The sequence below is a fragment of the Sturnira hondurensis genome, unplaced genomic scaffold (genome assembly GCF_014824575.4).
Source record: "Sturnira hondurensis isolate 20B ecotype Veracruz unplaced genomic scaffold, ASM1482457v3 Scaffold0004136, whole genome shotgun sequence".
Lineage (NCBI taxonomy): Eukaryota > Metazoa > Chordata > Mammalia > Chiroptera > Phyllostomidae > Sturnira > Sturnira hondurensis.
The window spans coordinates 17,477,899-17,496,775 of NW_028076767.1; the positions used below are offsets into that span (position 1 = coordinate 17,477,899).

At 35.5% G+C, this 18,877-nt stretch overlaps 1 protein-coding gene across 1 annotated transcript in view; it reads right to left on the reverse strand.

The window, feature by feature from the left end:
• The window catches only part of FSIP2 (fibrous sheath interacting protein 2), a 72,028-nt gene that overhangs the window by 32,554 nt on the left and 20,597 nt on the right, over positions 1-18,877 (reverse strand). The window contains exons 10-13 of the mRNA XM_037044747.1: positions 12,563-12,669; positions 9,570-9,633; positions 5,186-5,243; positions 1,370-1,406 (exon numbers count right to left, since the gene is read on the reverse strand). Coding sequence (XP_036900642.1) covers positions 1,370-1,406; positions 5,186-5,243; positions 9,570-9,633; positions 12,563-12,669 — 266 coding nt within the window. The remainder of the gene's footprint in view (positions 1-1,369; positions 1,407-5,185; positions 5,244-9,569; positions 9,634-12,562; positions 12,670-18,877) is intronic.

The window sequence follows — 18,877 nt, forward strand, 5'->3', positions numbered from 1 at the left end:
CATTTCTGTAGATGTCAATGCTATTGTCACAAATTAAACTGGACCAAGAGTAGAAACCAAATGCACCTGTACAATTCTATATCCCTCTACTTACTGAAAATCTACGTTGGGCTTGCAAAAATCCTATTGCCTCTAGTGAACTAGTGGACTGTTTGTAAATTGTTACTACTTTTAAGACGCGAAGCCTGTAAACAGCGATTGGCGGGAAAGTGTGCAAGTCTAGTATATGGGCACTAAGGTAAACAATAGTTCACATCCTGCATACTGCCTTAAGTTAGCATGGGAATTTCATGTTTCGGGCCAACATTCAAAGAAAAGTTATCACCCATGTAGCATACTCTCTCTGATGCATTTGAGAGTGTTGGGGGTACTCCAGGGAAAGCTGTTTCTATCTGCTCTAATTACCTAATCTCCTAACAATATTTTTTCACTTACTGTACAATTGTACAGCATATTTTGGGTGATAGCATATGTTGTATAATACTTGTCTCACATTGTAAAACAAATACATTAATAAGAAAAAAGAAATTTTAAAAGAGAAAGTAATTGCTCTAATCTACTACAACATGTATAAACTAAGACATTCTTATATATTATTTGTCTTATAATCAGAGGTAATAAACAAGAGACCTGCATTGTTTTTCTTAGGCTAAGTGAGAAGACGTGTTTCCAATTGTGCTATATAAAAATAGATATTCCTAAAGTTTTCTATGCAGTGAAATATGATAAATAGAATCTAGTTTTCAGTTGCATTCCAACATAGTAGTACACTGAGAAATATGCCCTTGGATCAAAGCTTTCATATTTACTGTGCATCCAATGAGTTGAGAAGGTGTCCATGTGAAAAAGTACATAGAATACATGCTGCCCTCTCACCCTTTTCTCTTTTCTGGCTGGTCTGACCAGGTCCAGAGTTCTGACTTAAAAATATACCCTCCCTATATGTCTGTTCCAAGTCTCAGTTCATAGGTGACTAGGAACCTTTTTATGTGAACTTCTCGCTTGACCAGCTCCCTTCTTATGACAATGGCTGACAGACCCAGGCATCCCAGCTCACCAGCCAAATCTGCAAAGCCACGTAACTCAATGGCTTCTCATGACAGAATGGTTTTGTGGCATCCGAGGCTGTTCTTACAGCCTTATGAGATCCCTTCCTGCAAGGCCAACATTGTCTCTTGATGAGAACTTTGCACCGCTACAAAATCTAAGAATTAGCCAAAAGTAAACATTAACAAGGGGGGGGGGCAAAGAGAGAGAGACTAACAGCAATAGATGATAACTCATTATTTGATTCACATTTTTGTTCTATTATGACACATTAGAAAGTATCATTAGTAGCTGTTTTATCAATGGGTTTTATGATACATACTTTGTTTTGCAAGCAATTTTGTAGGAGGTTCTGTTGTCTGTAAAAAAAGTTGATCAGTTATTACTTAGGGTCAAAAAATTATGAAACTTTGTCTAAAATTTCTAATCACTGAATCAGTTTCTTCTCTTTATGTCTGAGAATCTTTCTATAGAAATTTAAAAGGAAGCATAGGCTTTTTGTCTAATCCCCCCAGATCCACTCATTTCTCCTCATTCTTTAAAACTGACTCACACACTTAATTACTCGGGGAAGTAATAAAATGTGTATACTACATAAAATATCTATCTCTCTGAAAAGTCTGTTTCAGAACAACTTTATTTATGGCTGCTTTATGGGTCTCTGAGGAAGGACACAGAATTGCATGGAGAAGGTGTGCTAGTCTTTCTGTCTCCTAAATGACAGAGGTGGCAAAGCATCTGTCCAGAGTTTTCTGATAATCCTTTACTACCTCAGATTCCATGGCCCCATCCACATTTTCACTGAATAGTAGGAAGGGAATATGTGGGTGATTATTCAGAAACTGTAGTTAAAGCCACAGGCTTCTAGCCGTTTTCAGTACCAACTGATGTGCAGCCCCTTTCCATGTGTAACGATTCTACCACATATTCTAATCAGCCTTATCACCGCCCACTGATATCAAAGACAGAGTTTTCTGAATTGTAACAAATAAAAGGAGAACTTAAATAAAACAAGGGAACAAGAAAACAAATAGTTAATACGGTCTAAGACTAGTAGTCGTGTTTCAGATATATAATATTTATTTCCCTATATTTCAACATTGGCCCTTTGCTTATTCTCTTCCTACTTTTGTAACAGAAAATGGACACTCCTTTTCCATTTTTTTCTAGGCCTGTACTTCACATTACAGAATTTGATTTTCCCAAAGCCTATATTTCAACTATGAAAAACACTAAGAATGAGTATTCTAGCCTAAATTGTGGCAGAAAAACCACCTCACTGGTTTCAGTTCAGGAACTGGGATACTTAGACTAGCGTCTTTATGCCATGTGGAACCTGGGGTGTGAGGGCTGATGTCAGGGACATAGTCACTATCTTCTGACCTCTTTCATTTTTCCAGAATCTGGTTTCTTAGGTTAACCTAAGCATAGTTTTCTTCTTTTAGATGTTCTGCAACCTAACTCTCCCCTACTTATTTTTCTGTTCTCTTCACATTATACTGCCAGCACCACAGGGAACGCAAGGAGTCCAATATGTTGACTTATACTTGTGCTCAACAAGTTTCCTGCCTCAAAGGCATGCATATAAATCTAAAAAAGAGCAGAGACCTAGAATAAAATCAACCAAATAACTGAGAAACTTCAGTGAAGACTACTAAAAATCAATTATAATAACCAGATAAAAATGAAGAGTAGAGAGCTCTGAAAATTCATTCCTCCATAAAAGTACTGGGTTAACTGGAAAAAAAAAATGTATCCCTACCCAAAGACATGCTAACTGATTTTAGAGAGAAGGGAAGGGAGGAAGAAAGAGAGGGAAAGAAACATTGATGTAAAACAGAAATATCAATCAGAAGCCTCTTGTAGGTGCCCCGACTGGGTCCAAACCCACAACGCAGGCATGTCTTGACTGGGAATTGAATCCACGACCTTTTGGTTTGTGGGACATTGCCCTAATGAAATGAGCCATAATGGTCAGAGTTGGAAATTTTTTCATAATTTCATGGTGAATGTTTTCATAGTTTTCAGAACTCTGAAAATTACTTAATGGTGTTCAAAAATCCAGAATGTGTTTTTTAAGAAAAATGGCTCAGCTGGGTAAGAATAGTGAGCATTGTGGTATTTTAACTTGTCCTCCTTCTGAACCCTTTCTACAGCTCCATGATGTCCTTGAAAAATACCACCTCAACACCACAGGGGCATATTTATTCGCTGTTCTGTCTGCCTAACATCTAGCATTATATTTCGAACATACTAGGTCCTCATTAAATGTTTTATAAATAAATTTCCATTTAAAGTGTTTTAGATTTGGGCCTATTCTCATAACAAAGGAAGTCTTTGTTTAGGTCACTAAAAGAACTTTAGAAGTGGTTCCTAAATATTTTGCCTTCAATTTTCTTACATATTGCTTCCAGAGTTATCCATCATGTATGCTAATTTGACCATTAGATTCCCTCTTAAAACCATGTCAATAAATGACAGTTTATTAATGTCATCCAATAAATAAACTACAAATTTCTGACCTTAGTTGGCAGAGCAGCAGATTTATTGCTCTCTTTACTCTGTCACTACTTACGTCTTCCTTCAATAATAGGAATTTATTATCTAAGTGCAATGCTTAACTTTTGCAACTCTGGTTATCCCACTGTTCATTATTTGCTTTGCTCTCATTATCTGGGTTCTAATTTCCCATGTATATTTTATAAAGCTTTCTGAATATATGTTACCGTTAGAAAAATTGGAACTAAGCAATAGAGAAGAGGGGGGTGGATGGTAGAACAGAAGCGATGATTGCATAGCACAGTCATGAAATCTGAAGTTAGATCAGAAGACTGTGGCATGTGTAAGAGGGACCGAGTGAGACTGGTGAGCACTGGGAGCCATTGTTTTGTTTGTACCCTGACCTGGTGTAGGTTGGGTGAGTGCAGCTGAAAGTATTTTGTTCCTGTCCATTTGGCAGGGAGTGATGAAGAAGCTCCAGATCATGCCTGCATTTCTTCATTTTAGCTGACCTATAATTTTAATAAAAGAGTTTGCAAAGTATTTGCTATGAAATATTCACGTAACTCTGTAGTTCTGTAATCTTGGGTGGGGGGAAATTAAGAGATGGGGATTAAAACATTATTATAAGCCTCTTCCAATTCTTTAAAATAAAGAGGCAGCTATATTTTCACTACATAAATTTTTTTCAGTAAATAAAGAATGGTTATTTTGTATATATGCTCATCATTATTTCACTTTTTTCTGTTTCTTTAACCTGGGCTAGTCACTTTTCTTCCTTCTGCATCTGTTACAGTGCTGTGGGTCCATGAACCCTCAGTAGGTCAATCGAACTGACCTCCATCAGTCCTAAAGTGAAGATCTTTCCTTTAAAGAATTTCGGTCTAAATAAGTCATTTTTTACCACCCTATACCACTTAATTTTAACCAACCATTTTTGTAAAAATTTGAAATTTGTAAAGTGTGTAGCCTGGACCTTATGTGTCATGTAGATTTTTTTTAAGGTGATAGTATTGGGTCTAAAATAAAGTCTCTCTCATTTAAAGTTGAGAAAAACCATATAAAAATACCAACAGAACAGGTGATCACCAAGGTTTGAAGAGTAAATGTCCCTTGATTCCTAAAACTTCTTTATCAAAGACTTATACTTTCTATCATTAGAGATGATTATATTGGACTATATAGCAAATATAATAAATTTAAAAAGGAATAAATGTTTAAGTCATTAATACTTATAGTAACATCACTTAGTATCATTAGGAAGCCAATAATCAGTAAAAGCTTAAGGAATGGTATACGTTTGAGAGAGGAGAAAGGTGAAAGGACCAGTCCACATCCTAAAAAGCCACTTGAAGAGGAGAGTCAGGGTAGGACATACTACTTGAAAGTGGCATGAAGGCCCTGAGTATAGGAAGGTGTGGAATCACGATGAGGGTAAGAAAATAGAGAAGGAAGGAGAACATTCACTTCGTCTATTTTACAATTTAAGCTCAGTGCTAAAATTTACCAAAAGATAGAATTATCACAAAATCCAAGTAGAACTACGAGGAAGATCCCACCTAGTTCAGCGTTGAATTGAAGTCATGCAATTATTAAAATATTAATTTCTAATTATACATTGATCTCCTTATCTACTTACATATTTGATGAGACACGAGAAGGGAAAATACCCTGGGGTACGGCAGAAGCCTGAGGCCCTATTTATCAGAAGAAGAAAATTACAGTTAGTTTGTATCCTTCCCTGGCATAAGCCTATAAAACTTACAAAAATTTAATTATACCTCTTATAAAATTGTAGTTATATCCTCTAGTAAGTACTTATTCTCTGTTGTCACCACCTTGTTTAAAAGTCTGTAAGACAAACAGACTTTCCTTCAAACAAACTCTCTACCATGAAATCCACCTTTTTTAGCAAGGCATAAAATACACCTCAAACTCTGGTGCTTTTACCTACCTGTCCAGTGTCTTCTCTGACTAGTCTTTCAGATGTATCCTATGGTGCTGACACACAGAATAACTTATAATTTCCTAAATATACCATCTTTTCCAAGCCTCTGGGCCCTTGTTTTTGCTGTTTCTTTTGTCTAGAACACTTTATGCCTTCTTTTAACTTCTCAATTTTTTAAGTCCTCTAGAAAGCCTTCCACAAAACTTGTCTCAGTAAACACCCTTCTCTATTTTTCTTAAAGCATCCTGTATATTTCTATTATAAAACTCATAATGCTATACTGTAATTAACTGTTTACTCTTCTTTCTTCCTGGCTATGACATAAATTTGCCACTATATCTTCAGAGCTTAACACATATTAAGCCTTTAATAATGTTTATTTGTTGAATACCTAATTTAATTAATATGCTTCCTCAACACTTATTTATTGATTTGTCTGTTATTACTCTCTTCCCACTCAAATACTTTCTAACTTGCTTGGTATGTAGTCCAGCAAGATTCCATCACTGGGCTGCAGTAAATACTCTGGATGAAGATGACATATAAGTGCCTGTGCAGAACATCTCTACAGGCATGCAGGACTGCTGTGTTTCAACTATGCAGATACTTAAATGAATAGATGTTTTAGACAAACAGACTTTCCTGCTTACAGAAAGTAGTACTAATAATTATAGCCAGCTCAAAGTCAAGTTTAAATGGCAACACTTTGTTTCTTCTAATGAATGAGTGACTAATGGGTACCCATAATTTGTATAAAAAGTCTTACTTAAATCCTATGAAATCTTTCAAGTTGGTTGGTGTAGCTTTGTTTTTGTGTGTGTTCAGTTTTGTAGAAGAAGCAACTGGATCAAGGGTACACACACCCAAGGAGTTAAATATGAAGTCAATACTATTTTAAAATAATAAAGCAAAACAGTCCTATCAGGTTTTAGTAATAGGCCAGAGTAAATATTATAAAATAACTTATGCCTACAATTCTGTATGAAACATTACAACCATCCCCTTAAGAACAGATAAGCTGCCAAGGAGGTAAGAGAAATCCTTGAGAGTAAAAATTGGGGGAAACACAGATCTGTAGTGGTTAGCAATTATTGAAGCTGATGCCTGGCCAGGTCTGCAAACTTGACAGTGGGTCAGAAGGTGTAAGACATCAGGGGATATTAAACCAGATGGGTAATTAAAACTAAGAGATCCCCAACAGACATATAAGAAGATGTGCAATGTTACTGATCATCAGAGAAAGGCAAATCAAAGCCTCACACCTATCAGAATGGTCATTATCAAAAAAGACAAGACATAGCAAATGCAGGCAAGGATGTGGAGGAAAGAACACCCTTGTGCACTGTTGGTGGGGATGGAAATTGGTGCAGCTACTGTGGAAAACAGTGGGGAGGTTCCCCAAGAAATTAACGATAGAGCTATCATGTGATCTTTCAACTCTACCTGCAGGTACATCAAAAGACATAAAATCACTATCTTGAAGAGACATATGTACTCCCATGTTCACAGCAGCAGCATTCACAACAATCAAGAGATGGAAACAATCTAAGTATCTGTTGGCGAATAAGTGCATAAAAATATGATATATATGTGTGTATATATATACACACACACAGTGATGTTATTTGGCCTTAAAAAGGAGGCAAGCTAATATTTGTGACAACCTGGAGAACCTGTAGGATATTAAGCTAACTAAAATAAACCAACGACATATTTTTATATAGAATCTAATTTTTTTACAAAAGGGTTGCACTCCTAGACATAGAGAGTAAATTGGCAGTTGCTAGGGGCTGGGGCATGAAAGAAATAGGGAAAGGCTGGCAAAGAGCCAGCCTTTAGTTATAAGATGAGTCAAGTCTGAGGATCTGATGTGTCACATAATGTCTGTAGTTGATAATGTTATATTGCATAATTGGAATTTGCTAATAAACTAGAACTTAAGTTTTCTCACAAAAATTTTCTAAATAAAAAAGATTATGTATGATTGTTGGCTAGGAAAAGATTTCTTCCACAGGAGAGGGAGATAACTATCCAAAAATAAAATATAATGAATAATAACCCAGTCTTCAAAATCCATAATAATAAAAGAAAAGGAAAGGCATATAGCATGAGATTATAAAGCATCACTACACTCAACAAAGGAGTCATCATCTGGAATGCAACAAAGCCTGCTTACAAATCAGCAAGCGACATAGGCACAACACAATAGAAAACTGAGTAAGAGATTGAAACAAAACCTTCAAAAACAGGATCTCCACATGGCCAAAAAAGATATGAAACTTCATTACTAATAAGAGAAATGTTCATTCAAACCTCAGTGAGATACCAACCCACCAGAATGGCTAAAATTAAATAATAAAGTGTCAAGAGTTGAGGATATCAAATCACAAGAACTCTCCTGTGTTTTCTGAAGGGGTGTAAGCTTTTCAGAAAATTCTTGAGCATCATCTACTACAGTTGAACATGCACATGTACACAGAGTGGCCCAGTGATTTTATTCCTAGATGTGTATGCAATAGGTTTTTCTTTCTCTCTCTCGTCACACACACACACACATGAATTCCTTTTATCAGCTCATATCTGGAAAAATCCAAATGTTGTGAACAGTAGAATAAATTGTGTACATAAACTATACAACAATGAAAATAAATCACAACTCCACACAAAGAAAGTGATGATTCTCAGAAATATATTGAGAGAAACAACCAGAAACTATATATATAGTTCATATATATATACATATATACATATATATATATATATATATATATACATACACACCTTGATTCCATTTATATAAACTTCAAAAGCAGGCAATACTAATATTGTGGTAGAAATTAAAAAAATGGTTATTAGAAGAGGCAGGATGTTCTGATTACGGGGCTTTGGCAGTACAGATTATTTTATATTTAATGTTTATACCTGAGGTTACATAGATTTGTGTGCTTCTAGATTATTTACTGAACACAAAAATTTGTATTTCCTGAAAGGTTTTAATACTAACTAAACCAGTAAAATATTAGTATAAGAAATATATTCATAAAGTGATACATGATGAATGGTTTTATGCTGATACACTTGAAAACTTAGGTAAAGTAATTCATTCCCAGAAAAAGATAATTACTAAGAGTAGCAACTAAATAATCGTATATTTAATTTTTAAAAATTGTAATTAAAAACTGCCTAACAAAGAAAACTCCCAGCCTTGATAGCTTCACCAGTAAATTCTACAAAATCTTTAAGGAAAAAATTAATCCAATATTCTCTGTAGCTCTTCCAGTAGATAATAAAGGATTGATACTTATGAGACTAGCACAACTTTTATGTGGAAAAAAACATTATGAGAAATGGAAATTGTAGAACAATCACTACCATGACTGCAGAAACAAAAACATAAAACAAAACATTGGCATATTAAATCCAGGTACATGGAAAAATAATAGTACTTATGATCAAGTGGCTATTATTTAACATAATAATTTTAAAAATCAACATAATCAATAGGATAAAGGAGATTTAATTTAAAATATTAAAATTTTACTATGACAAACACAATATATTTCTGAATGGGGAAGATAGTATGCCTCAATTATGTCTATTACTTTTTAAAAAAAAATTTTATCCATTGATTTTAGATGGGGAAGGGAGAAATATTTATTTGTTTTTTTACCCACCCATGAACTCATTGGTTGATTCTTGTAAGTGCCTGGACCGAGGATAAAACCTGCAACCTTGCATATCAGAGTGTCACTCCAATCAACTGAGCTACCTTTCCAGGCCCTCAAGTATGTTTATTCTACAAAAGCTTCCCTGACTACCCCTAGGTAGACCAAGGCACTGTCTTCTCTCTACTTGCTCTGATTTGCATATACCTACTGCCTTTATTGTAATGGTCATATTGGGTTGTGGTTATTGGCATGCCTATCTCCTCACTTCATCTTAACAACCTCGGACAAGAACACTAGGTTTTCTCCTTTCAATATTCAGCACCATACCCAGCATGAATAAGGGGCTCAGTTGAGACACTGATCTAAAAGATCACATAATTTACTCAGTAGCTGTTGCTGATGTTTACCTGATTCATAGAAGACATTTGATCTCTTGTTTTGCCTTTTACTCCAATCAGAATTTATGTCCTTCTGTATAATCCAAACAACAAAACAAACAAACATCCTCAAATAATTTTTTCCAGGATTTGAAAATCAATACACACACATATTTAAAGATACAAATTTAAGATTTTGAGAATCTCCCTTAAATGTCAGTTTTTAAGAAGTACACATATTTTTGCTGCTAATAATAAATCTATAATTTACAGAATTTAAAATGTCATGGTTATAGCATAGGTGATCCGCAAGACTACTCACACATTTGGTGATTTGTTAAGACTCATGGGACTCAAAGTATATTTGTGTTTATGTCTAAGATTTATTACAAAATAAAGGATACACTATAAGATCACTGAGGAGAAAATAAGGAGGCCGAGTCTGGAAAAATCCATGCACTGTCTTCCCTACACTCTCTCCCTCTTGTGGGAAGACATGCTTGATTATGTTCCTTTCTCCAGCAATAAAAAATGCAGAAATATGTCATTTTCATGCCCAGGAAAATACAGTAGAACCTTAGCACTCAAGGTTTTTACTGAAGGCTGGTCATGAAGACACCTCTGCCTTAGTGCATGCCAAAGTTCCAGCCTCCCAAAATGGCAGTCAGATGTTCAGCAAATATTACATTCTTTGCAGGGTTTAGATACAGTGTCCCACCTACTCAGTTTGGAAAAGTTCTATATCAGGGAATATTAGAAAAGCCAAATTCCTAAACACTAGCCAAAGGCAAACCTCGCAAGAAGGCCTTTTTAAAAACAGAGGTCTCAAGCCTGCCATGTCAACTTTTTTCTGCACAGTAGTTTCACTGGTATTCAAAACGTAACTATTTCTGGAGTGCATTGATTAGTAAGGAAGTCAATCAACTCAATGGGACAAAAGAATAGGTTTTTTTTTAAAACAAAGCTAACAATAGAAAGGTCTATAAGAGTGGAAAGACAGAACAGTTTCTCTGAATGTGTAGGGATGTAGCTCTGTAGACTTCTCCAAGAATTCAATCTGCTCAGAGAGGTAAATCCAGAGCAATAGATTTTTCTTTTCACCAATTCTGAGGGATGAACATAGGCCACAAGAAGTACATTTTTCTGACAGTGGTAGCCTGTGTACAACATGTTGGAAACTGGATGAATAATTACATTAATAAAATGCAATTTCTCATAAATTAGATATTTGTAGACATTTTGATACTCATTTGAGATTATGTGAATGGCAAATTGAATAACACTCTTAATATTCCAAAGAGTCAATTGTAAAATCTAGACACTGTTTTTGAAGGAGTTGTTTTGTTTGTTTTTAGTAAAAAGACATAGGCTTAGCAATTTGTTGAGCAATATGAAAGCTTTGTCAGAGCTGTTAAGAACTATTTTTATAACTCTTAAGATGCATGTAAAGTAGATATTGACATAGAACATTGAACTTTAAAATGTTATTTATAATACAACTCCCCTATAGAGAAGCATACCATACTCTATATGAGAACAAACACACTACCTTGTAAAAGTGATACATAATGTGATCTGCCATATACGAGGCCTGTCCAGAAAGTATCCATCCATACGTTATAGAAAATGGAGACATTTATTGAATAAGATACAGGATACAAGAAACATTGTATATAGGACAGTGACACCCTAGTTCCTTCTAAAATAGACATATTGGGACCTCACACAGTTCTCCCAGTGGCCATCAGCTGCCCCATTGTATCTTCCTGAATTTCATTGATGGTCTAAATCTCTTCCCTTTCAAAGGTGATTTTAGTTTGGGGAAAAGTCTAAAGACTCAGGGCACAAAATCGGTGCTGTAGGGGGGCACTAAATTGCCTGGATGATTTGATGTTTTGCCAAAAATCTCTGCATGACACATGAGCACGCACACTGTTGTGGTAAAGTTGCCAATCCCCAGTTAGTTGCCCATAGCTGTGGTCTTCTAAATCATCCAAATATAGTGTCTCCCGAGGAATGTTCAGGCTTAACACAAAATCTGATGCAGATTCATTGTTCTAGTCACTCAGTCATTTTGAATGTTACAGCACATGGTATACATGTTCACTCAATGGCATCAACCATTCCCACTGACTATTATAGTGAGGTGTCACTGTTCATGCATGCGCATCCCAGTACATTCTCCTTGGTTACCAGGTTAGATTGATGTCGCGCAAACTGTTCTCATTACATTAACAATGTTTGGACTTTTTCCCCACAGAATCCATGATATGCACTAGAGCAGCAGTCCCTTTTCGGCACCAGCGACCAATTTTGTGGAAGACAATTTTTCCACGGACAGGGGAGGGGTGGAGACAGGAGGTGGAGCTCAGGCAGTAATACAAGCGAAACTTTGCTCACTTGCCCAGCTCCGACCTTCTGCTGTGTGGCCCAGTTCCTAACAGGCCACAGACTGGTACCAGTCCACAGCCCAGGTGCTGGGGACTCCTGCATCAGAGCACACAGAAAATGATGCCATTTTCGGAATTCATTTGAAAAAATTTAACCAATTTTTCAGTTTATTGAAGTCTCTTTAAAACCATGTTCCCTCTTCAGCACAGTTTAACCAGTGAACACTGTGCTACTAGTGGAATGGAAGATGGGATTTTAACACCTACAACAACAAGCTGTATCCTGACTCTTTGCTGGTAAGTTTCCAACAGCAGGTAGCTTATCACTGGTCAAAAGGGAATGGGGAGGGACAGTGTGGGTGTCTCTAAACAACCTGTCAGTACTAGGCAAAGCCAATCAAAGAAAGCCAATTTTTTATTTCCTTTTCATATTACAGGTACAACTATAGAATACCAAGTTGTACCCTAGAAAGACTATCCTATAGCTGTTAAAATGTAATTATGGGGTATTAATTTCAGGGTTAGGGTTCTTCGGCATGATCACTTTATGAATGATTTTTTAATATCAATGATAATATTAAGATGGTACCAGATTAATTCTATTTGCATTTGGGGTGAAGAAATACTACTTACCTCAAATTTTGGAGGGGCCAAATAAGTCTGTGAGGATCTGGGAAAATTTCTTGTAGGTGAAGTCTGACCTGAAACAACTGAATCTTGAGGTGAAACGCACAGAGTTCCTAGAAAAAGAAGAGATACTTTTAAATATGAGAAGGTAATATTGCTGGAACAAAGGTGAATATTAATAGAATTGATTGAGTGTTCTTCCTGCTGAGCCACCACAATCACTGGATTACCACAATGAGGGATTTATTTGACTTCAGGAAGTATCCAAAAGGATAACATGACCTTTTTTGACGTTCATGGCCTACAAATTACGAGTGGTTCACCATTGGTTCCAAAGAGAAATTTCAAATTTTTCAACCTTGATCCTAACTTACTGAATTTTAAGACCAGCTTAGTCTGCATAACTAACCAAAGACTTTGGCCAGAAATAACTGCATTTCACTCAGTCTGCAATGGAAAACCACTCACTATTTAAATAACCAGGCGGTTCTTTAGGGAGAATGTTTTCACAGCAAACATATGGTGAATTTAAAAAAGGAGAAAGAGATTGGAGGAAGGGTACTCAAATATTAAAGGATGGAGAAAACAAGGCAGAAGGTGCAGGAATGTGAAAGAGGAGAGGGCAAGGTAAATTAGGATGGTAGATAATACAGAAGTGGCAACTTCGGGATGTGAAGTACAAGACAGAGAAAGAGTCAAAGATAACTCTGGTTTTGTTCCTCGGTGAAAACAGAAGGATCAGGAAGATGATGAATTTAATTTTGTATTGAAAAAATTTTAAAGACTTTATTTATTTATCTTTAGAGGGGAAGAGAAGGAGAGAAGGAGAGAAATATCAATGCATGGTTGCCTCTTGTGGTTCCCCTGCTGGGAACTGCCCTGCAACCCAGGCATGTGTCCTGACTGGGAATCAAACTGCGATCGTGTGGTTCACAGGCCTGCACTCAATCCACTGAGCTACACCAGCCAGGCTAATTTTGTATTGAATTTGAAGTGGCTATTGGTCACTGGATGGAGATGCCTGATATTTTCTGACAAGCATAGATAGGAGCTTTTTAGTAATGCCCAGAAATATAACAAGGTACATTAAAAACTTGGTCAATGTACAGCCTACTCAAGGGGATGTGGGAAATAGGGTGTATTGTCTGTGGGGAATCGATGGCACTGGTCCCCATATGGATCTTCCATATTTTTGTACCGTAAACTACTGGCCCATTATGTGTCAGTAACTTCCCCTACCCATCATTATAAATAGCCACAGCAGGGACCCTAACTTTCACACCTTGCAAATTTCAAAAGCCATACTCATCAAGCATTTGCTCAAATATTTTGGCTAATTATAACAACTATAATCATAAACAATCTTATACTATGTTTGGTTTTCTAAGACAACTGTAATTTATGATATCTAGTAAAACAAATAGATTGAAAACTATGATGAAACCATAATATATCCTTAACAAATAACAAAATAATTATATTTTTTATTTTCTTACCTCTATCATTACAAATACTTGGTTTTATATAAATGGATCCATCTTTCTATATGGTACAACATTAAAGAAAAAAATATTCATTAGTAACTATACTTTTAAAAGAGATTTGGCCTTCTATCAACCAGATAAAGAATTCCCCTGTCCTCCATCCCTTAATTATCTCATGAAAATTGTCTCAGGGACACTACATCTTATGAACCTCCTAGAATACATTTCCCAGGGATCTCAAATTTAACTATTTTGAAATTGAGTTCAGTATGTAGCAATGTCCAAAAGTGTTCCTCTTCCAATATTCAACATTTTGTTTAAATCATGGAGACTACTAATGATTGGTTCTAAAGCTATACAGTAAAACAATTAGTTTCAGGGCAAGAAAATCCAATCTATTCTAATCTAATCTAATGCTTAATGAAAACACTAATTAGAATCAAAATAAAACTTATCACTCCAGAATCTCATTTTAGTGTAAACACCATTTTACAGTGTCTCTCTGGCCCACTTGACAATAAGTCCTCAAGTGATTGTCTTATTTATCTACGTATCCAGTATGACCCAATTTTCTCATTTCCCTTCCCTCTGGTTTAGTTCATTGCTTGGCCAATAGGAGATACTCAATAAGCATTACTTAGTATTATCATTATTATTGCTAAGTATTTGTTTAGATTAGTTTCTGGTAAATTAAATAATGAGTGGAACATAAAGTTAACTCAACACTTTCAGAAATCATGAATCATGAATAGACCTTAATATTCCTAACCAATTAGTACTGTGCTTGTAGGGAAAGAGGTAGTTTATAGAAGTGAAAGTTAACTAGATAAGTTAATAATCACCATACAAAAGTTTGACACACAATTTTATACCTTTTGCTCAGTATCATAATCTTGTATATTTGACTGACAAACAACTGGAGTTGTTGGTTTTCTCCCAACATTCTTTGAAATATTTAGTGATTGTTGAATAACATTTGTTCTGGGTTCTAAAAGTGAATGAAAGAAAAAAACACTAGTTTTTTTAAACAACTTATTGAAGTATGACTGAAATGCATTAAACTGTGTTTATTTAAATTGAATGTTTTTTAAAAAATTACTTTATTGTTTTTATTATATTTAAAATGTAAATAACCATGAAATCATCACTATAATCAAAATAACATTTCTAAGACCCTCAGACGTGTTCTCATCCACTTGTAAGCCCTCCCATCCATTGACAGCACAGCCTGGCATCACATGAAATGGTTTTGAATTCTCTAGAATTTTATATGGATGAAATCGGAGAGTGTTGTGCTCTTTTTGTTTTTGGCTGGCTTTTTTCACTCAACATAATGTTGCATGTGTTAATTTTTTTCAGAGATTTGCAGTGTATGATGAATACATCACAATTTTTTACATACTCCCTGTTGTTTGGATTACTTACAATTTTGGCCTCTTGCAACGAAAACTTTATGTCTTTCATGAACAAGTCTCTGTGTATACATTTGTTTCATTTCTACTGGGTAAATACCTAGTAGTAGAATATTGGGTCATATGGTATGCATGTGTTTAACTTAAAAAATGCCACACATTTTTCCTAAAGTGAGCTTACCATTTTACACAGCATTCACCAGTGTGCATCAGCATTTTAATTATTTCATATCTTGTCAATACTTAGTAAGGATAAGAAAGAAATTGGTAACGATCAAAATGAAAACCAAAAAAATTAAAAAGCAAGAGAAAAAAACAAAACTAACAGCCGACTCTGAAAAGTTCATAAAGGGATAGCCAGATTGGTCAGAAAAAAACACACAAATTTCTAGCAATAAGAAAATTGGAAATAGCAGTACAACCGAGTTTACAAAAAATACTAAACATAATAATAAAGAAAAGGATGGTTCAATGTTTGCAAATCAGTAAATGTAATACATCACATAAACAAAAGCAAAGATGAAACTCACATGATCATATCAATAGATGCAGAAAAAGCTTTGATAAGATATAACACCCATCTATGATAAAAACACTCAGCAAAGTGGGAATAGAGGGAGCATTCCTCAATATAACAAAGGCCATATATTAAGACCTACAGCCAACATCATAGTCAATGGGCAAAAACTAAAAGCTTTTCCACTAAGATCAGGAACAAGACAAGGTTGTCCACTTTTACCACTTCTATTCAATATAGTACTGGAAGTTTTAGCCACAGTGATCAGACGAGGAAAGGAAATAAAAGGCATCCAAATCGGAAAGGAGGAAACAAAACTGTCATTGTTTGCAGATGACATAATAGTGTATATGGAAAATCCTATAGACTCTACCCCAAAACTGCTTGGCCTAATAAATGAATTTGGCAAAACAGTGGGATACAAAGTCAATATCCAGAAATCAAAGGCATTTTTGTATACTAACAATGAATCAGCAGAAACAAAAATCAAGAAAAAATCCCATTTGATATAGCAAAAGCAAAAATAAAATATATGGAAATAAACTTAACCAAGGAAGTAAAAGACCTGCATGCTGAAAACTACACAACACTGAAGAAAGAAATCAAGGAGGACACAAACAAATGGAAACAAATACCATGTTCATGAATTGGAAGAATTAACATCATCAAAATGTCCATACTACCCAAAGCAATTTACAGATTCAATGCAATACTTATTAAAGTACCAATGGCATATTTTACAGACATAGAACAAACACTTCAAAAATTTATATGGAACCATAAATGACCCCGAATCGCAGCCACAATGTTGAGAAAGAAGAACAAAGTAGGAGGGATCACAATACCTGACATCAAACTGTATTACAAGGCCACTGTAATCAAAACAGCCTGGTACTGGCATAAAAACAGGTACATAGACCAATGGAACAGAACAGAGCCCAGAATTAAACCCAACTCTCTACAGTCAATTAATATTCGACAAAGGGGGTAATGGCATAATATGAAGTAAAAATAGCATCTTCAACAAATGGTGGTGGAGAACTGGACAGCTACGTGCAAAAAAACAAAACTTGAGCACTGACTTATGCCATACACCAAAATTAATTCAAGGTGGATAAAAGACTTAAATATAAACCGTGGAACCATTAAAGTCCTAGAGAAGAACATTGGCAGGAAAATCACAGATATTTCATGCAGCAACATTTTTACTGATATGTCCCCTAGAGCAAGGAATATAAAGAAAAGAATAAACAAATGGGATCTCATCAAAATAAAAAGCTTCTGCACAGCTAAAGAAAACAGTATTAAGATAAAAAGAGAACCAACTGTTTGAGAAAACATTTGCCAATGATACCTCAGACAAAGGTTTAATCTCCAAAATACATAAAGAACTTACTCGACTCCACTCTAAGAAGACAAGCAACCCAATTAAAAAATGGGCAAAGGACTGAACAGACACTTCTCCAAGGAGGACATACAGAGGATCCAGAGACACATGAAAAGATGCTCAATATTGCTAGGTATCAAAAGACGCAAATTAAAACTACAATGAGATACCAATCTACGCTGGTCAGAATGGCCATCATAAACAAAGCAACAAACAACAAATGCTGGAGAGGTTGTGGGGAAAAGAGAACCCTAGTGCATTGTTGGTGGGATTGCAGAGTGGTACAACCACTATAGAAAACACTATGGAATTTTCTCAGAAAACTAAAAATGGATCTGCCTTTTGATCCAGTAATTCCACTGCTAGGATTATATCCTAAGAACCTGAAAACACCAATCCAAAAGAACCTATGCACACCAATGTTCATAGCAGCACAATTTATGATAGCCAAGAGTTGGAAGCAACCTAGATCCCCATCAGTAAATGAATGGATCAAAAAACAATGGTACATTTATTTACACAATGGAATTCTATGCAGCAGAAAGAAAGAAGGAACTCCTACCCTTTGCAACAGCATGGATGGAACTGGAAAGCATTATGCTGAGCGAAATAAGCCAGGCATTGAAGGACAAATACCATATGATCTCACCTTTAACAGGAACCTAAACAACAAAACAAACAAGCAAGCAAAATATGACCAAAGACACTGAAATAGAGAACAGGCTGACAGGGACCAGAGGTGACAGGGGAGAGAATTTCAGGGGAAAAGGGGAAGGATTCACAGAAACTAGTATAAAGGACACATGGAGAACAACTAAGGGGGGTGGAAATGGGAGGGAGGTGGGGAGCACGGGTGGGTGGGCTGGGATGGGAGTGGGGGAAGGAAAACTGTCCTTGAACAATAATTAAATAAAAAAATCAAAAAAGATGCATAAATACATTAAAGTTCAACACTCATTCATGACGAAACTTTTTAGTGAACTAGAAATATGAGGTCATGTCCTTTCTCTGAAAGTATATCTTTTAGAGACTAGAACTAATATTCTAATTTTTATCTATCTCTTTTTTTAAGTTTTAGAAGAAGATTAGGGTACACAATCACCATTTTTTAACACCAACTTGGAGGTCCTAGCTAGGAAGGGAAAGAAATGAAACATGAATCCAAATAAAATCCCACCAGACTATGTTGCAGATATTGAAAAACTTGTTTTAAAATTTTCATGGAAATGCAAAGACCTTAGCAAAGTAAGTTAATCATGAGCAATAACAAGTGTTAAAGAACTCAAACTGCCAAATACAAGATTTGTTATAAGCCTACAGTAATTAAGAGTATAATGAATTCACATTCTGACAGACAGATAAAAGAAAAGAGAATGTCCATAAATAGGTCCATCTATACATGGTCACTTTGTCTTTTCAATGATACCTATAACAATCATGCTGAAGCAATAGGACATGTATAAGGTACACTGGATAATCCTGTCTTCCCAGAGAGAAAAGAAGCTACCCCAGATCTCTAAG